Source organism: Sturnus vulgaris, chromosome 2 (assembly GCF_052056855.1).
Source record: "Sturnus vulgaris isolate bStuVul1 chromosome 2, bStuVul1.hap1, whole genome shotgun sequence".
In the NCBI taxonomy this organism is placed as follows: domain Eukaryota; kingdom Metazoa; phylum Chordata; class Aves; order Passeriformes; family Sturnidae; genus Sturnus; species Sturnus vulgaris.
Genome location: NC_142244.1, coordinates 99,328,652 through 99,347,407, shown reverse-complemented (window position 1 = coordinate 99,347,407; position 18,756 = coordinate 99,328,652). Strand labels below are relative to the sequence as shown.

General features: G+C 40.8%; 1 protein-coding gene across 3 annotated transcripts in view; it reads right to left on the bottom strand.

The window, feature by feature from the left end:
• Positions 1 to 13,098: 13,098 nt before the first annotated feature.
• The window catches only part of TBL1X (transducin beta like 1 X-linked), a 187,247-nt gene continuing 181,589 nt past the window's right edge, over positions 13,099 to 18,756 (bottom strand). For all 3 annotated transcript variants that reach the window (XM_014882426.2, XM_088160184.1, XM_088160185.1), the window contains 4 exons: positions 16,847 to 16,974; positions 15,507 to 15,672; positions 14,673 to 14,774; positions 13,099 to 13,580 (listed from right to left, as the gene is read on the bottom strand). In XM_014882426.2, coding sequence (XP_014737912.1) covers positions 13,554 to 13,580; positions 14,673 to 14,774; positions 15,507 to 15,672; positions 16,847 to 16,974 — 423 coding nt within the window. In that variant the 3' untranslated portion in view covers positions 13,099 to 13,553. The remainder of the gene's footprint in view (positions 13,581 to 14,672; positions 14,775 to 15,506; positions 15,673 to 16,846; positions 16,975 to 18,756) is intronic.

Here is an 18,756-nt window from a genome sequence, read left to right as displayed (position 1 = left end):
TCCTAGCTTCCATTCTGATGGTGATCTGTACCTGCTTAGTTGTCATGAGGGCTGCCCTGGTGAATGTGGGAAGAGCTTGTCTCTGGCCTGTTTGTTTTCTAAGACGTGTTTCAAACATGGCCCGGGTTAACAAGGGAGAGGTCTTGTCAACACTGAAGTCCATCAGTGCAGTCAGAGTCTGTGGTCTGCACCTTACACTGTGGGAGGGACTCACTGCCACAGCACACAGCTCTTCCCTCCTTGAGCAGGAGGGCAGCTGTTCCTCTGGAACAGCAAGGTGTGACTCAGAGGAGAAGTAAACAGAAGTAAAACAGGATCAGATACTGTCTAATAAAATATATGTAGCTAAACTGTTGTTTCATGAGTACAGAAGTTGCCAACTATAGTTTCTTGTATTTTGGGTGCATTAGAGCATAACAAAGCCTTTCTGAATTTATCAAAGGGAAAAAGTGTTAATTTAAATAAAAGGGTAGTTGAATCCATGCACTGAATTAGTGTAGTGGAATTACATAAAGAGGATATCTATACATACATTTCCTCTATTAAACACTTCCCTGGCCTCCCAGCCAGCTTATCAAGTCAACTGCACGGTAAGTTCTCTCTGTATTCACCAGAACTTATTTTTAAGCACTCAAAGATAAAATGCAAACATCTGTGAAAAGTGCCTTCTCATATCCTGCAATACTTTCTTAAACATTTCTGGCTCTTTTCTGTTAGTGGAAGAGGACATATGGAACTGTATTTGACCTGCCATACATTTAATTACTATTTTATTTGGCCAGATGTTCAGGCTAATTACAAAGCTGAAATATGAGCACTAATAAAATAATAAACAATGCGAATAGGCAGATTTCTTGCATACCACAGATCTGCATTTATGAGGTGCACCACATGTCTGAATAACAAAATCCTAACTACATCTCTCATTAATCCCTTCTTCTGGTAGACCAAATACATGGAGCTAGAAAGTGAAATGTTAAATGTGATCCCCCCCATCCCCTGGATAACCCCCTGGATACTTGACTTATACTTCAGTGTTTGCTTCTGTGTATCCATGATAATAAGTTATCTGATCTCCAAAAATTTTTAAAATTTTCATGGAATCTCAAGTTTACAGTAATCTCAGAGGAAAATCACTAGACCACACGGTAGTTGATGTAAGACAGGTCAGATGATGTCTGGTTATCAATTTTTTAAGAAACAGACATGTACATGTGTGGACATTGAAACTGTCAGCTGAAGAAGATGCAATCTTACTGCAAGGAAAGCTGGGAACAAAGTCAAGTCCAGGAATGCAGGCATGAATCTGTTTTCCCAGTTAATATTCCCTAGGATATGCTGTGAGCTGTATGGAAATTTTGTTCTCTTACTGCACCTTTCTAAGTAAACTCTTAATCATTCAGGGCACTAAAGTGGGGTTTTGTAGGTAAAGTTTTCAAAAGGCTGAGAAAACTCAAGCATGTAGCTATAGGGGAAACCATTAAGTGATGAAAGTTATGGGAAGATTTTTGCTGCTCCAGCACCTCTTACTTGCTGGGTTCCATCACATTTTGGGACAGCAAGAAGATTTTGAAGCTTTCAGGGTTCTCCATAGAGGACATTTGTGTCCTTGCAAAGCCAGTGCCTGGAGATGAGAAGGCTGGCAAGGTGGTGGCTGACTTGCCCTGGGCTCTGTCCTGTGGCACGTGGCAATACCAAGGGCACCGTGGGTCTCTTTGTGCCTTGGTGTCACACTGGGATGAAATTCAGGCAGATTCTGTTCTATGGTTAGGAAATAGAGTCTTAAGGGGTAGAGAAGAGCCGTGAGGGACTGAGATGTGTTCCTCCCTCTGGAGAGTGGGAGAATGACAGGTCTGTTAATAAAGATAACCTTTGTTGATGAAGCCTTGTCCTATCCTAGATTTTCACCAGCTTTGCCATAGCTGGGAGGGACTCGGGGTAGATGGAGGCCTTGGATCCTTGCCCTCCAGTTGGCTCCACAGAGGTTCCCACCCTCTTGTGCATCTGTGAGCCTCCTGGAAAGTCTGGAGAATGTGCAGAACCAAACACACTGTGGGTGTTACTGTGCTTACTGGAAAGGGCACATTTTAAAGACATCGGTGTAAAACAACACAGTGGGGCTGGTTTTGTGCTGTGTGAGGAACCAGTTGTGTTGGGTGAGGTGTCCTGTCCTTGCAGAATCCTCCCCCCTCAGAGGGCACCAAGACTCAGGACAGCATGAAAACACTGGCAGCCATTCATTGCAGCTGTAGCCATGTGATAGCATCTGCTCCTGGTTTGCTGCTACAGCAGATCTTGAGTGAATTTCCTGGAGGAAAAGAGGAAAAAAAAAGGCAACAACACAAGTCCCTCCCTAGGCAAAAGCACTCAACCGAGCACCACATTTTATGTGGCAATTGAAAGGTCCCTCTACCCTGCCTCTGGTCATGTGGCAGCATGTGACAGGGAGCACAGCATTCTTCTCACCAGCCCTTCCTCAAGGCATCAGACTTGTCTTGCCAAGGATCAGAAGCATTCCCCCAGCCACACTAGGTGCTCTGGGTAACAACCCAGCTCTGCTAATGCCCCATGTCAGGCAGTCAGCCATCCCCTAGGAATGCAATTACACCCAGAACAATTCAGGGGAGGAGAGATAAGGCACCTTCTCCTTAGCTCCCAGGGGGTTTATACTCTGAAAGCTGGTATACCCAGATTCCTTCAGTTTAATATCTGAATTTAAAATTTAAAAAATAATGTCTACCTTTGCAAAAGACTTTTTTTGAAAGTATCTTTAAGTGTAATAGAGGCCTTTTACCCTTGTTTTCTGGGCTCTGTCCCCAGTGATTTCCATGACTTCACTGGAAATGAGGCCAATGTTGAGTAACTGGAAACCTGTGAAAGACATGAATGGGTGAGCTGAAGACAGAGGCAGCCACAAGGCTCCACAAGGAGAATTGCTCCTCTCTTCCAGAGGTCTTCATCATCTCACAGGGAATGGGGCAGTGGGAGCTGCTGCTTGTGCCTGAGCTGCTGCCCCTCCACTGTCTCACAGAATTCATTCTTCACTGGGCCAAAAGAAGGGAGAAATGCAAGCAAAAAAAAAAAAAAAAAGCCTTGGTGGTGGGATGGTGGGATACCCCTCACTCCAGTTTGGCAGTATTTTCATAGGGGAAGCCCAGGGAGCTGCAGCCCTGTGCTCAGGGCTCCAGTGGGGCTGTGAAAGATGCTCTGGGTGCTGCCTGCCCCTGGCATCAGCTCTTGTCAGCAGAGCTGCCTGAGCACCAGCCCGTTAGCTTTGGGTCTATAAAACCTAAAAAAAAAAAAGTGTTTGTTTGTTTGATGGCAACACCCTCAAATATCAGGTTTTTTGGTACATTACTGGGAGACAAAAATGATGTGTACTGTCTTCATTTATTTTATGAAGATACCATACTGTAGATCATCACTTAATAGATTCACTTTATTCCAGATGAGATTCTAATCATACTTATGAAATTGTGAGATGGCCTCTTGCCTTGCTTTTATAGACACTTGTGAAAGCAACTGATAAATATTCAGGTACAATTACACAAAAACTCAGATGTCAGTGTGCACACACATCACAACACACACATATAAGTACTCCCTTGGTTTTAGATTAATAGAAAATAGTTTCTGCTAATGCATAAACAATAAATTAATTTGGTTTGTTTTAGAAATTTTTTGTTTTTTGTTCTCCAAATGTTATTGCATTTTATTAAAAAACAAGCACCCCAGAAGATACTACATGAAGTGATGAACAAATGTTCTGTTTAAGAAAACTTAAATTTTCATTAAAATTTTTTTTTAATATTCAGTTCACTGCTCACAAATATCCTTCAAAAACACCATACGAAATTTCAGCAACATTTTCTCATAAAATTTCCAGTGCTTTGCCTTCTCTAATTTTTTTCAGGGCTATTTTCCAATGACAGTTGGGGTGTTTGGTTGGTTTTATTTTAACCAACTAAAGCAATAATCTAATACATGGGCCTCCAAGAGGCCACTGTATAATATTTGTGTGAGACAGGCAAGTCCAAACATGACACCTTCCATTTCAGAAAAAAATCCAGATACACAGCACTTGCTGGGTAATAGTATCTTTTCCAGCCCATAGCATGGAGGGTATAGCACAGAGAAATAAAATATTAATGCATTAGGCCAAAATAGTACAGGAGAAAGCAAGATGGTTTTCATTCTCTCAAATTAATTTCATTTTGGGAGCTGATCAGCTTATCATTCCACCAAAGGAGGAATGAGCACCAACGCTTTTGTGGTTCAGGTGGAAATATGGCATAAAATTAAATTTCTTCTTTTCTGCTAGAGGTGCTGCTGCTTGGTTCCTACTAGAATAGACTTGGCTCAAAAAATAGATCAGGCTGTTGGTGGTTGTTTTTAAATTAAAAAGTTTTGTAAGGTTTGGTGATAAAAGCTGTGGGACAAGTTCTCAGCTTAGAGCTGTCCACAGACTAGTCCCTCTCTCCCCACCTGCTGGTTGTCACTGCTGAAACCAAAAACCAGGCAGAAATTGCTATTTTGTACAGATAGGAATATTGGGTTTTCATTGGTAAGGGATCTTCAGGGATGTGTGTAGTTAATCTATTGCTCATCCAGTCTCCAGGGTGCTGGTGTAACTTCTACAGTGATGAGAAGTGCTGGTTTTTCCCATACCAACACCTTCCATTTCCAAATTTGCATCTGGAGAAATATATCTCAATTTATTAATCTTTTGCAGATTCTGCTACAGAGTCCAGAGCACTTTAAAAAAATTATAAATTACCAACACAACTTTTACCACTCTATATAGGAGATCTAGGATTTTATCTTAAAAACTTACATTGCTTGTATGTGAAAAGATTTTTATAGCTTTTGCTACAGTCTTCATCAAAGGCTCTGTACTGAAGCAGACCTAAGTCAGGATGCCATTCCAAATGTTGTGGATTAGAAATGTTACATTTTTAAAAATCACTTTGATATGTATTCTTTGATCAAGTCATGAGACCTGGACCTTTAATGGGGATATTTAAAAAAAAGGACGTTTGTGTGAACTGACTGAAGCACAAGTTCTCTGCCTTTGTCATCCTCTGTGGAGGAAGGTGAGTGGCTGAATGATTAGACATGGTCATCTCATTGCGCACGAATTTCTCATGATTCTCCCCAAACCAGCCTCTGGGAAAGAAGCTGACAAGCAGCCACTGTCCAGGGCTTCAAGGCAGGAAACACCATGCTGAGGGCTTTTCCCATCAGATCTCTATCTTGGCAGTCTAGGTTGTTTGTCATGTGAAAAGGGGAGATTTTCTGAAACCCTTTATGTTTATTACTCTGTCAACGCCCTTGAAGGACTCACATTAACAGGCTACAGAATAACACTTTTTATTAATGAAGCTCTGACAGGTCAGGGTTCAAGGATTGCTGGGGATGGTGTCTGACTGAAAAAAACCATATTCTAAGCAACATAATATTCAAAACAACACAGCGACAAGCTCCAGTCCTAACAAAATCCAGTCCTAACTCAAGAAAATCATTCCATGCACATGGAATACAGATCTTGCTGAACAGGCATCCCCTGTGGGGGAGAAGACAGGTTCACCCCATCAGCTGAGCCCAGAAGTTATTCTGGAGACTTCCCTGACTTCTTCCCATTCTTAACTTAATTTTATACTATTTATTTACATTTGGGTGGAGATTGAGTGACTTCAGCCACACACCTTACTCACTGAAGGGTGGTCGTACCTCGGGGGTGGGTGTGTCAGCAAAGTACCTGAGATAACCTTGGGATGGGGACGTGCCAATCCAAGGAGAGGCATTTTGCCATGGTTGCTAATTCAAGGGCTTCCTTTATCTCCCTTGTTTTTCAGGTACTATGCAGCTTTTCAGCTAGGAAGCACCACCAAGTTCCCTCCCCTGCAAAGGTTGGGACAAATCCTGCCTGTGGTATCTACTCTGCTCCATCCTCTGTTTAGCCCCCCCTTAGATTGTGTTGTGTGGGGGAGGTCAGACATGCTCACCGTGCTCCATCCAGGGAGTGGCAGCTGTATTTTCCCTGTAACTTCTGCAGTTACCTTTTTACCCTCAGGCATCTCCCCGTAGTGCCCTCACTGACAGTACTCTCTGCAGGCACTCCACGACTTTTTCAGTCCAGCTGGCAGGACATAATGGCTGTAAGGATTGCAGGGTGTCTCAAAAGTCCTCCTAAGAGTCTGACATTTCTGTCTTTCCCTTCAAGAAAATATTCAGAATTTTTCAGGAACTGCAACACAGCATGTAGGGATGTGATGCTCACTTGACACCACGGATTTTCAGAAACCTGGAGAGGTAATTCTCAGTTTTGGAACTGCAGAATGGCAGTGCTTTGCAACCAAATCCATTTTTGTCTTTTGTGCATTTGACTGTGATGAATTACTCTACTGAAGGATGAGGATGTCAACTTTGTCCCAGTATTTAATGGGAAGGATAGGAAAGTGATGAGCAGAATCTTTTTTTGATCTCTTGTATTGAAATAATGACTAATGAATTACATGGTGAAGTCAAGGCTTTTTCTTGGAAGGAAAAAGATGTTAGACCTTGCAGCCATAAAGAGGATATAGCTGCTTTCCTGCAGCTATTAGGTTTTGTATTCTTTTGGTTTTTGAATATGTCCAAAAGGAAATGGAAAAAAACCCTATCTCTAAGGAAACAAAAGATCTTCCTTCCTATTGGGAAAGGAGTCAGCAATGATGATAAATTCCTTGCCAAGTGAGTAATTTCTTCACTTAAAAGACTTCAAAGCTTTAAAAATGACTTTTTATACCACAGAGCTTCAATATGAAATTACATGTGCTCTTAATGGTCAGTGCTGATCTCACCCATGGCCGGAAATGATACACAGAATGATGGCAGGGAAAGGAGTTGTTTTGAGTGAGATGCTGCAATATTACATCTTCCCAGAATAACTCTACAAGTACCCTTAATTGTACTGCACACTGACAGAAGTGAGAAGCAAGTGTTTAGAAGTGCTCGATGCTTTCAGTGTTAGTTGCCACATAATTTTCAGGCTGAGTAAATATATATAGGATAAATGCAGAAAAACTAAACTACAATTTTAGTTTGACAGTCATACATTGTCTGAAAACATGCCTGAAAATTACATGACTAAAAATAGGACCATCACATAGCATTTATTTAAGAGGCAGGTAAAGTGAGAACTTTTAAATAGCACTACCCCTGAAACTCCAGCCCCACTCTAGCTGTCTCCTTAGCTCTCATATTTTTTTATTTTGAGAAGCTGTTACAAGACATTAGTGCTGTGCAAATGTCAGAACATGAACTGACACAAATGTCATGGAAGAGCATTGCATTCTCTTTTTTTGAGTATGTAATATGTTGAGGTGCTCATCATTAGCACACCAGCTTTTCTAGCCCCTCTGTCTTTCCAAATGTTAGATATTAATCCTAAATTAATGCCCTGGATCCTTAAACACCTCAGAACTCGATGTTGTGACACACAGGACTGTTTGTTCTGAGCACTAATTCCTTTTGAAGGCTTTGGGCCATCAGCCTTAGCTCAGGTCAATGGTTCAGCCTCTTACATTGTCACAAAGCAAAAACCCCATTTCATGTTGAATCCCCCCAAGCGCCATGGAAATAATTTTGTGGAATAAAACCCAACCAAAATCTACACAACATTCAGCCTATTAATGCTAAGCAATCACCTCCCCTTGCATCCCTTCAGGTCAGTGCCTTGAGCCCTAAGCAGAGAGTGGGAGCTCCTGACAGAGGGGATGACTGTGACAACTTCACAAGTGGAATATTCTGAAGTTCTTCAGAAACTTCCAACTGCTCAAGCAAGGTTGAATTTTAGCCTGGCTGGCTTAAAGAAAAATTAACAATTTACCTTGTTCGGAACTAGAGTAAAATTTATTTTATATGGAGAAATTTCCTTTTCAGGAAACTTTTCTGAAGGAAATTTAAAATGTACTTCAACCCAATCTTACTCAAATTGGTCCCTTAACAGCTGTATAAATTTCCAATAAATATAGCACGGGAGGAAATAAAATCAAACAGTAAACGTGTGATGTGAGCAGCCATAAAGGTGACCTGATTCAAAGGGAAAAAGTACTCAATGGGAGAAGTCTGCCAAAATTCTGGGAGAGAAATTGCCAGCCAGCCTGTGAACTGTGAGCCTGGGGACTAGAAGCATTCTTGAGAAGCACAGCCAGCATCTCTGAAATGCAGCTAGGTACCACAGGTATCCTGAGATACCCTCACAAAGTGCAAGTGCAAGGAACTGTAATAGTAGCATCACCTGAAAAGCTGAAAAATAGTCTGGAAAAAGGGGATAACATCCTGAGAAAGAATGTATTGGTAACTTCCACTGGCTGTTTCAACTGCAAGAGCACGACAAGTCCCAAAATAGAATTGAAATCATAATCTGTTGGGTGTCCCAGGTGAAAAACAGAAATTAACTGCATCCACTGGCTGCTTGAAGCGGTGGTGTCCTGTACCCTCTCTATGACAGAGAAATTATTTTCTATCCAAATCAGCTTCTCTCTCTCTTCCTGCACTGCACATCCTTGCCCCTTTCCTACACAGGTCTGCAAGACCTCAGACCATTGCTGGAAGCCTTGCTGACTCCAAACTATGACATGGATTGTGTCTGAAGGGAGATCCTGCCTGTTGTTCTACTGTTCCCTCACTCAGCCCAAGGACTGTTTGATCCTCCCGTCTCTGGGATGGCTGGGCCCCTTCTGAGATCTACAGTTTGGTGTCTCACCTATACATGTAATGAACCTATCCTATCTGCTGCTGTATTACTGCCAAGTTTGCTTCAGCAGTAACAACTTAGTTGTAACCTGTAATTTATATAGATACACTTAATTGCTACTACTGTTGGGTGCTGCTGTATTTGATTGTTGCTATGAATTTATTGCTGCTGTATCACTGATTGTTGCTATACCAGTGCTGCAGATAATACTCTGTAATAGCTATATATATATATGTGTGTGTGTGTGTGTATTTTTTTTCTTTATTATAGGGGTACTTGCTAATGGGGAGTTGTGTGGTGTTTGTGGTAATCTGCAATAAAGTAAAGCAAATTAGACACTAAAGCATTCATGCCCTGTATATTACAAAATCCTATGAACCCATGGTCAAGGTCTTTAAACACCACAGGCCAGTGACACCACATTTCAACTTAAGTTGTGACACCACAGTGTGACACCACATCATAACTTTAGTCACTCAACCCCAGCTCTTATGTGCAGGATGCAAAGCAGCCAGAAAAGAATAAGGAACAACACGCACAGAATTCTCTAATATCAAAATATAGCAATTTATTCAAGACACTGAATATGATCTGTTGATTCTCTCCTTAAAACAAATGAGCTACAATACACAAAGTGAATTTGAAGAAAGTGTGGGTGGGGGAGAAACAAAATAAGGGTTGATGTTGTTTCAACAGAACCTGGGAAATGCTTAAATGAGAACCAAGTCTGGCTGCAAGTCTGACACAGACAATAAAAACTGCAGAAGCCAGAATTCAGAATTTCAGTGAGTGGCTGAAAGAACATTTCTGCAATTGACAAAGAACCACATTTTTTAAAAAGGCAGTAAGAGGAAAAAAAAGGAGGAAAAATTAAAAAGGGAAAAAGAAAAAGAAACCCAAAAAACAAAGCAGACCCTTACATTTGACAAAGTGCACTTCACTTGGCTCTAAAATTAGCTATTTTTTTATTTTTTTATTTTTTAAACAAATTAAAAGGAAATTTCTAAGATGTAGCATGGGGTTAATGTGTGTATAACCCTGTAAGTCAGGCCCTTTATTGCCCCATAAGGGACCCAGTGTTTTCTACATAAAAGATTCAGTATCCTTCTAACCCACAGAGTATAGTGGTTTTTCAGAAACTGGTTTTTTTTTTCACTTCCAGGCCAATTCCAGACAGCCAGCAATAATAAAAATCCAGCAAGTCTCTGGATGGTTTCACAATCCTGTTTGGTCACTTAGGTTTTTTCCATTTCTCTTCTGTTACAAAGAACTATAAACAAAATTTTAGGAAGAAATCTTACGAGGTCCCCTGGGCTGTTGCTTTGTGCAGTTCTCTTGCAGGGGAGTAATGGAGAGGCTCTGCCAGCTGGGGAATGTGCTGCTGCTGCTGGAGGGGAGGGAGAGCTCCCATGAGCACAGTGCTGCAGGTCACCCACCTTGAACTACAGCCTGGAAAAGACTCTTTGTCCCCACTGCCCATGTCCTGAAGAAACCACGTCCTTAGGCTGAGATAACTTTGCAACTACATCTCCTACCTTCCTTAACAGCTCTCATTTTGGCTGAAAACTATTTACTACAGCATCTTCCAGGAGTTTTTAGTATTTAGGATTTTGTGGAAGGTAAGAAAAGTGAATTTTCTTAGCTCCTCACATACACTGCTTTTAATTCTGATGGTCCATATAGAAAACTTTCTGGAGCAGCAGCCTCTCTCACACATGAGCTTTGCAAATGAATTGATATTCAAATTTTGTTTCTCTTGGCTTCTTACCTCCATATAGACAAGTAAAGTGGTGCTGACAAATTAAAAAAATGGAAAAAAAGGAACAGGCATCACGGACGCTGCTCTGTTATCTACAGTAGCTATCCTGGGAACAGCTATGGCAGAGCCAGCCAGTCATGCAGCATTGAGCAAATTCATCTCTTCAAATCCTGAGGTCCAGTCTATTCAGGTGTCACTCAAGGGACAGAGGCAAGGCTAGAGTCCCATCAGTGCTGCCCTCCCACAGACCAGCAACTTCTGCTGGTTATTCTCAGAAATGCCACCAAAAAGCGGCGTAGGAATTGAACCGTTTACATGGAATGACTGCAATCAAATCATTGTCCAAACCGTGCTTCATAAAACCACATTATGCTTTTGTATTCAAGTTCAAGACTCTTTGAGAAATTCCTCTTTTTTTTTTAAAAAAAAGCAGTGACTTTAAATTAGCAGGTGCATGTGGTTATTAGAAGAGAGTGCAAAATTGCCACATGGTGATCTATAGCCATGCTCTTGGTGCAAAAAACTAAAACCAACACATAAAAGCATTTAACACCAAAAGTAATCCTTGATACTGCCTGGCATCCAATTATTTGAGATAAATTACAAACAAGCCTAACTATTACTAGTAACCAAAATCCCACAAAACTGTTTTCATCTCAGGACTAACACTTTGAGCAGTTACTTCTTTCTATTCTTTTCTCCTTTCAAAAGGTGTATCTTTAAGAAATGCAGCTGAAGCTGGCAGTGTCTAGTTCCACTAGAAGGACTAAGAATCCTTATAGATGCAAGCATACAGAGAAGAAAACTCCAAAGATGGTGTTCAAATTTCAAGACGATGCCCTGGAGCTCAGCAGGTCTCACACCACCAGTTCAGCCCGAGGGCTCTGGATTTGCTCAGATCAAATCACACCTTCAGCAGCTGTGTTACAGCGATTTTGAAGATGCCGTGTTACAGTGATTTTGAGCAGGAAGGTTCTACATCTGTTAAGAGGTTTGTGGCCCATTTACTCTCTCCTACAGATCCTAGCCTAGGCTGTGGAGAAGACACCTGTGTGTCTCAGCCTGTTCAGAGGATCTAAGTCATGTCTGACACCACCCCAAGGCTGCCTAACAGTTTACAGGACTTTCAGTAAACTCTGCCTATGTGTCCTTCCCTGCACTCGTCATTTCCTCAATTAGAGTAATGCAGTCTTCAGCTGGCATCTGTGCAGGTGTCACAGCTGCAGTAAGGAAATCCTGTCCAGCGTGGATAGGTGGTGCTTTGGAACTCTCCATTCTTGTTCTGATCATTTCACCCCTGCAACTTTACTGTGGTTTACACACTGAGACAGAACTTACAGACGATGTCATCAATGAATTCATTGTCTTCTGAGCACCACACTGTCTGAGCAGACAGTGAGCCTCCAAATGCAGACCCAGAGCTTTCCCTGCAGGATGCAGCATACACGTGGTGACAGCACCACCACCTGCTACAATGGTAGAGCTTTTTTCTTGGTGTGTGTGGTCCATGGATGGACAGGAGCTTGGTTAAGAGTCCATTCTTCAACAGTGACAGATGCAGTCAACGTATTTCAGTTCACCTGGTCTCATTAAGTCAGTGGCAAAACCCCACCGACTGACTGGAATAATGAATAGTGGAAGACAGCACTGCTCAAGCAAGGCCACAATTCTGTCAAAATCTTAACTATCTCTAGAGGAAAGAAGATACACAAGCATTTTGTCCTGGTTACTGAAAACAAACAAAAAATAAACTAGAGAAAACAAATGCTATATTTATAGTCTCAGCCTTCTGAATCTCTTTGAATAAGTTTACATCATCAAACAGCCATAAAAAATGGAATGAGACTATGTAAATGGCTGGCTGCTGGAAAAGGACTTTAGCAAAGGACTGGTATTTCTTGTATCAAACACCATTTTTTCTTACAGCACTTTCTGAGAGAGGAGAGAAAAAGGATACTGCGCCTTTCATGTTCCCTGGACTCTGTGTCATTCTTTTTACTTGAATTACACAACTGGTCTACATTTTGTGGCCATTTTAGGCTTTTAAAACTGTTTAACATAAAAAATATTTTTTTCCAAAAATACACTGGGTTCTTTCTGTTAAAAGTCATCTTTCTCCTGTAAAAATCTTCCCCAGCACTGCATTCTTATATAAAGCACTTATTACACAATTTGCTGAAAGTGCCCTTGAGACGCTAAGATCTGAAGCATGGAGGATTTTTTTTTCTTTTAAATGGAGAGAAAGAAAGGAAAAGGAAGATATAGAAGAGAGGAGAAGCAGTCTGTCAAAAATTTTCATTGTCATGTCCACCTGGCTGCATCTACTATGGGCATACAGGGAAAAGAAAAAAAAAATGGGGGCAAAAAGAAAGAGGAGAAAAGAAAGGAAGGAAAAGTTGGGAGTGGAAGGGAGAAATAAAAGGAAAACAAAAGTTTCATCCTAAGCCTGGGATCCTCCAGGCTGTAATATTCCAGCTGATAGAAAAACCACTGAACAAAAAAAGTAGTCTAGAAAATAGAAAGTGTTGTGATTACAAAGTTGAGCATTTCATCAGTACAAACTGGTCTTTGAACGTCCTTTGGGAGAGCAACTGTAGTGTCCAAATTGGAAGGAAAAAATACAACACCGCATGGAGGAGGATTTTTTTTTCCCTTTTGGTTTATCACAGCATTTTTCTTTTTTTTTTTTCTTTTTTTTTTCCTTTTTATTAATTTTTTTTGGCACAGCTTTTTTTTTTCCCCAGCCATCAGAGCAAGTTCTCAGATGCAAACCAAACAGTGCAATGCCTAGCTGGTGGCTTCATGCTTCCAAGGCTGAATGTTCCAGGTGGAAACCATTCCCTCCCCCTCTGAAGTGACTGTGTTTTTACTCCTTGATGAAGGTTACGGACAAAATACAAGTCACCTGTGGCCAGGGAGAGTCGGTTTCATGGTACACTCTAACTTTGTTCAAGTTTGTACAGTTCTGAAGCTGTTAAGAATAGTTTTGAAGAGTGCTTCTCCCCACACATTCACTGCTGGTCCATTTGAAATTTCTTATAAAACATTTCACTTTTACTTCCGCAGATCTAGAACACAAACCTGCAGAGAGAATATCCCGTGTTAAGAACCATTTGTGAAGGTGATGTGGAAATCCCATTCATGCACCCTATACACAGGTGGATCAGCCAGCTGGATGTTACACTCCCCAGCTTCAAACCAGCCTCTCTCAACTACTGGTTTACAGGCACACAAGTAAAGGAACAAACTGACATGGCAGAAAGCCCAAGCAAAACCCACACATTTAACATTTACCTGGGCTTTCATTGGTTTGCAAACAAACGTTTTGGTGGCACATCCCATACGATTATGGATTCTATTCAGCTGCCTAAATATCATGTCCACTTCCACCTCTGAAATATATCTGAAACAGATGCAGGCTTGGCAGGCATGACAGTGGACATGTGCCCATTTGGAGCAGCTGTTGGGAGCCAGGTATGGCACTGTCTGATATGGCACAACTAAGCTCAAGTAACTGAATCATGTCATAGGTGTTCCTTTTGTTAAAACCAGTTGAAAAATACTGCTCCAAAGTAGTTATGCCAGCCAACCAGCTGTGTCCTGCACAAGCTGATCAAGCTATAGTTGAATGTTTTTTAAAGTAACATTAACAGCAAAAAATAGTAAGGAATAATCAGTAGCTTCATGGCAATATTTCCCCTTTACCACATGACAAAATCTTTGGGTATCATGCTGAAAATTTCCTCCTTTAGCTATTCCTATTCAAGGGAATAGAAATATTCTTCTGTGGAATCAAACTCTGAAAGCCCCAGGATAATTGTTTGTTACAGAGTTGACTGCTGTAATCTGCCCTTCATTAAAACTGCCAGATAATGATAAAAACAACACTACTGTTGTTCTTGTCAAATATATATTTAAAAGTCATTCTCATCTTCAGCAGTATTCCCCTATTCCACAAGCATTCTTCATTTCTGACAGGAACACTATCTTCTAGTATTCAAAACCTTTCAAAGTAGGAGCATTTTTACCACACTACACAGAGCTACATATTTGTCTTGAGCTGCCTCTGCCTTCGGCTCTGTCCCCAGGAGGCAAATACAGCATCCTGTTTTTTGTGGATGCTCCCCAGGAAAGAAATCTCCACCCAACCTTTGCAGTGTTTGTGATCCTTACCGATCCGTCTGATGCGCTTGCTCCCACTTTGTCTCCTCTAGCATTCCAGCAGACTTCAAAGATGCCCCCGGTGCCTCTGTAGCTATGTACTAGAGTTCCACTCTACAAAGCAAAACAGCATGCAGATATTGGATACAGAAGTTCCCCTTCTTTTTCTCGGTCACGTGGCACTACGTTAAAAGGGGGAGCTATTCAGATCATTCAGCTATGGCCACCTCCATATCGTGATGGAAACTGGTCTTTCTAATTAAGAGCAACAGGCTTCTCCAGGAACAGTAGGACTCTCAAGACATCTGTTTTTGTCAACTCTGTAACTGTAAAGGCCCGGGGAGTTTGGTTGATGCGTTCTTCCCTAAAGTTTGTTGCTAATTCAGGCACCAGTATCCAGAATTATACCTGTGGAACTATGCTGTCCCACTTTTCTCCAGAATATCACCAGTCCCCTGGCTGTACATTTTTGTATCTATATTTCTTCACAAAATCTAAGCCAGGAGTGTCAGATTCACATACTGAACTCAGTATGCAACTAAATAAAAATATGCCTTATTTCTAATCTGCACCATAGCTTCACAAAGCTGATGACCCAAAACAATGTGCCTATTTTCATGCATGCTACTTGTTTTAGCATACAAAGCAGACCGAACAGACTGTTCTGGGCAGTCACCTCACTGCACCTGAGTGACTCAGCTGCCATGGATTTGTGCCAGCCAATACAATCAGCTTCACCCTGGCAGGCAGGTCATGCATGACCTAGGTACACAAATTTCCCATTTAAGCTTTTGCTATTAACATGTCATCTAAACCAGATGTGCTTCACATGAGGCAAAACAGTACCTGAGTATTCCATATATGGACACATTTGTCAAAGGACCCGCTGGCTAGATATTTTCCATCAGGACTAAAAGCTACACTGTAGACAGGCTCTTGATGCTTTGTTAACGTATGGATGCAGACTCCTCTGTCAACGTCCCACAGCCGAACCGTGGAATCAAACGAAGCACTGCAAGAAGCATTCAAACACAAGAATGCAATAATTTGAGTGCTAATCAATTTCCACGGTCATACTGTAAATGTTATTAGAGAATATCACAGGTTTGTTTTCCCTTGGCTAAGCAAGACATAACGTTGCAAACAGAAAAGTTAAAATGTGCCACAATCTGTGTGGTTTTTTATCTTAAGAATGACAGCTATAGAACTGAATTCTTGAATGAAGACCCTTAGGGCCTATCTAGGTGTGCTCTATGTAGCCCTGAGAAAGCCAAGCTCCCACTTTTGAGATTCCACCTCCTGTTATTCAGGAAGGTCAAATATATATTGTGATTAATAGGATAAATGGGTCAAGAGAGATCTTACTCCTAATGGATTCACCCTGTTTAAAGAATTAGCATTTTATAATTCTCTAAAATGATGGCTCTTTTCACTTTGTTTCAGTGATGCTTTTTGCTACATTCCATTGAAATCCCAAACTGTGGGCTTGAAGAAAGGCAAAGGAAATAATTTGCATTAAAAATAATATTAAAAATAATTTGCATTAAAAATAATATTAAAAATAACTCCAAGAAAGTGAAGCTCTTCCACGTCCACTCCCAGACTAAGGAGTAAAATAAACCAATTTCAATGCAACTTCTCTCCACACTGCACACCCCATGAGCTGATCTGATACACCCATAGTACTACCATCAACTGGCACTACACAAGTAAATGTATTTCCTAAGCTCAAAGAAAAATTTTGCACAGATTTTCAAGTGGAATTTCAAAGACTATCCAAGTTTTCTCTATTAGCTAAGAAGGCTACAAAAATTTTCTCTAACTGCCCAAGTGACTTACATGACCCCAGTTAGAAACCATTCCAGCTGCCTGAATCTTGAGAGCACCTGCCTCAAGATTTTCACTCCTAACAACCTGATGCTGGACGTGAAACGGCAATGCCAAATTTACAACCATTTTATCAAGGCAGCTGAAAAGTTTAACACCACATGATTCAACTTCCTTTCTTTGTTCCCTTCCTTTTTTCAAATACAAATCCTTTCCCTTGGTATCCATCCCCCTGAGTTACATACACACATACTTTTTATTGGAATTGTCTGCAGGAAGACTGATGGCAAAGTGACAGGAGGGTTACATTCAGAAAGATGATTCTTCTTGCAGGCAAGAAAAAGAGGTGCATTTTTTACCTTGCTAACATGATGTTGGAGTTTGGGTTGCTGGTGCCTGGTCCTGTAGGGCTCCATTTGATAGTGTAAATCTCTTTGCTGTGAGCCTGAAGATCATGTACACAGGTATCTTGCTTCATACTCCATATCTGAGTCAGAGAAATAATGAAGGGGGAAAATGGCAACCTTATTAATCTCTTCTCAGCTGAATTATTTCAGTTCTATGCTATTCTTACCATTTGTTTATTTGAGATCTCGACTTACCTGAATACACATAAATATAATTTATTAATGCAGCAATTTGGCACATACATTAAAATAACTCCAATAGGGGAAAGCGTTACACATTTAATAATATTTATTCAATAGTTAAGAACTAAAGAATTGCTGTACTTCCAGGAGCCTGTAACTGTTTTCACACAGAAGTTTATCCATTTGAAGAAGCTGAACCTGAATTTTATTTACACATTGCAACAGCAGTCATTTTAAAGAACAAGAAGAAAATTGCAGCCACTGCTTAGAACACAGCAATTTTCTCTTATGCTAGTAAAATTTTCCTTTTCCTCCTGAACTCCATTTGTCTCCATCATGTTTTTAATAGTACAGAAGATGGAAGACAGTCAGCTATTTCTGCAGTGTTACATGGCCAAATACTTCAGTGTAAGATGAAGAATATGCTTAACAGAGAAGGCAGGTAATTTAGTACCTCTTTTCTTCAACTAACTGAGAACATAAGATGAAGGAATTCACCGCAGGGAAAATAACTCAAATTTATTTCAGCCAGTTTCAGAGAGATACCAAAAATGTAGCAATGACTTAACTCAGTTGTAAGTCTGTACCATGAGAATGATGTGCTCTTATGCTGAATTCCCATCAGTGTACCAAAGACTGCTTTTGGAAATGCTACACAAAGCTCAGCCATGTTCTACAGCTGACAGGCAGCATGTTCCAAGAAGTTACAGGAAAAGCTTGTGAATTCCACAAATAGAGAAGAAAAAAGTTGGAGAGGACTGATTTACAAAGGAAAAGGTAGAAGAATAATTGGCTTAATTTGGAGCATTTGCTGTCTTCGTCACTGAAGGTTTTTATAAACCGGTGAGGCCAGGGACAGCCACTAGCTCTTGTGCCAAATTCAGTGGTCAGGAATTTGAACTGGTAACAACAACACTGAACCATGGTGGTTTTTAAAACACAGCATGCAGCAACTGGGCACCAAAAAGATGTGGTACCACTGGGTCAGGATGTTTAAGCTCAGCAAGAACAGTTATGCAATACTGCTTTGAGGCAGTGTGACAGGTAAGGTGCTCCCTTTTGTCCCTGTCTTCTGTAAATTTCCAGCTCTGTCACTAGCCTGCAACAACACATCTGGAACCCAGAATGATAAAAACCTCAGTGGTTATGTGGCAAAGACAGAGCAGAAGTCAGTCTACCTATGAAGAGGAAATATTCATAATGCTGACATTCACTTATCTCTCATCTGCAAATTGTGCTGCTGTCTCAGTTTCATGCTAGAAACATCCCAAGCTTCAGCAGTGTCAATCAGCAGTGCAAAGAGATCTGAGTCTTAATTAACACAACCATACTGCAAAGAAAGTATTACTGGTACAATTCTATCCACAAAACCAAATCCTTCCTGAGATATTTGCTTTCTTCAAGGAACCAGCATAAATCAACAGTCCAGCAGGAGGGCTTTGCTATAACAACATACAGCTATTCCTACACAGACAGCCTTCATTTGATATGGCTGGAAAAGAAAAATGAGAAAGGGTTTTGGGCTGCTGAAGTTCTATATTATCTATACTTAAACTATGATGTTTTTGTGACAATGGCATATCAGTCACATAACACTTATTTGGATGGGATGCTTCAATTTCCCCGGTGTTTACTTCTCTGTTTTCAATCTTTCAGATTTGCTTCTAGAAATATGGCAC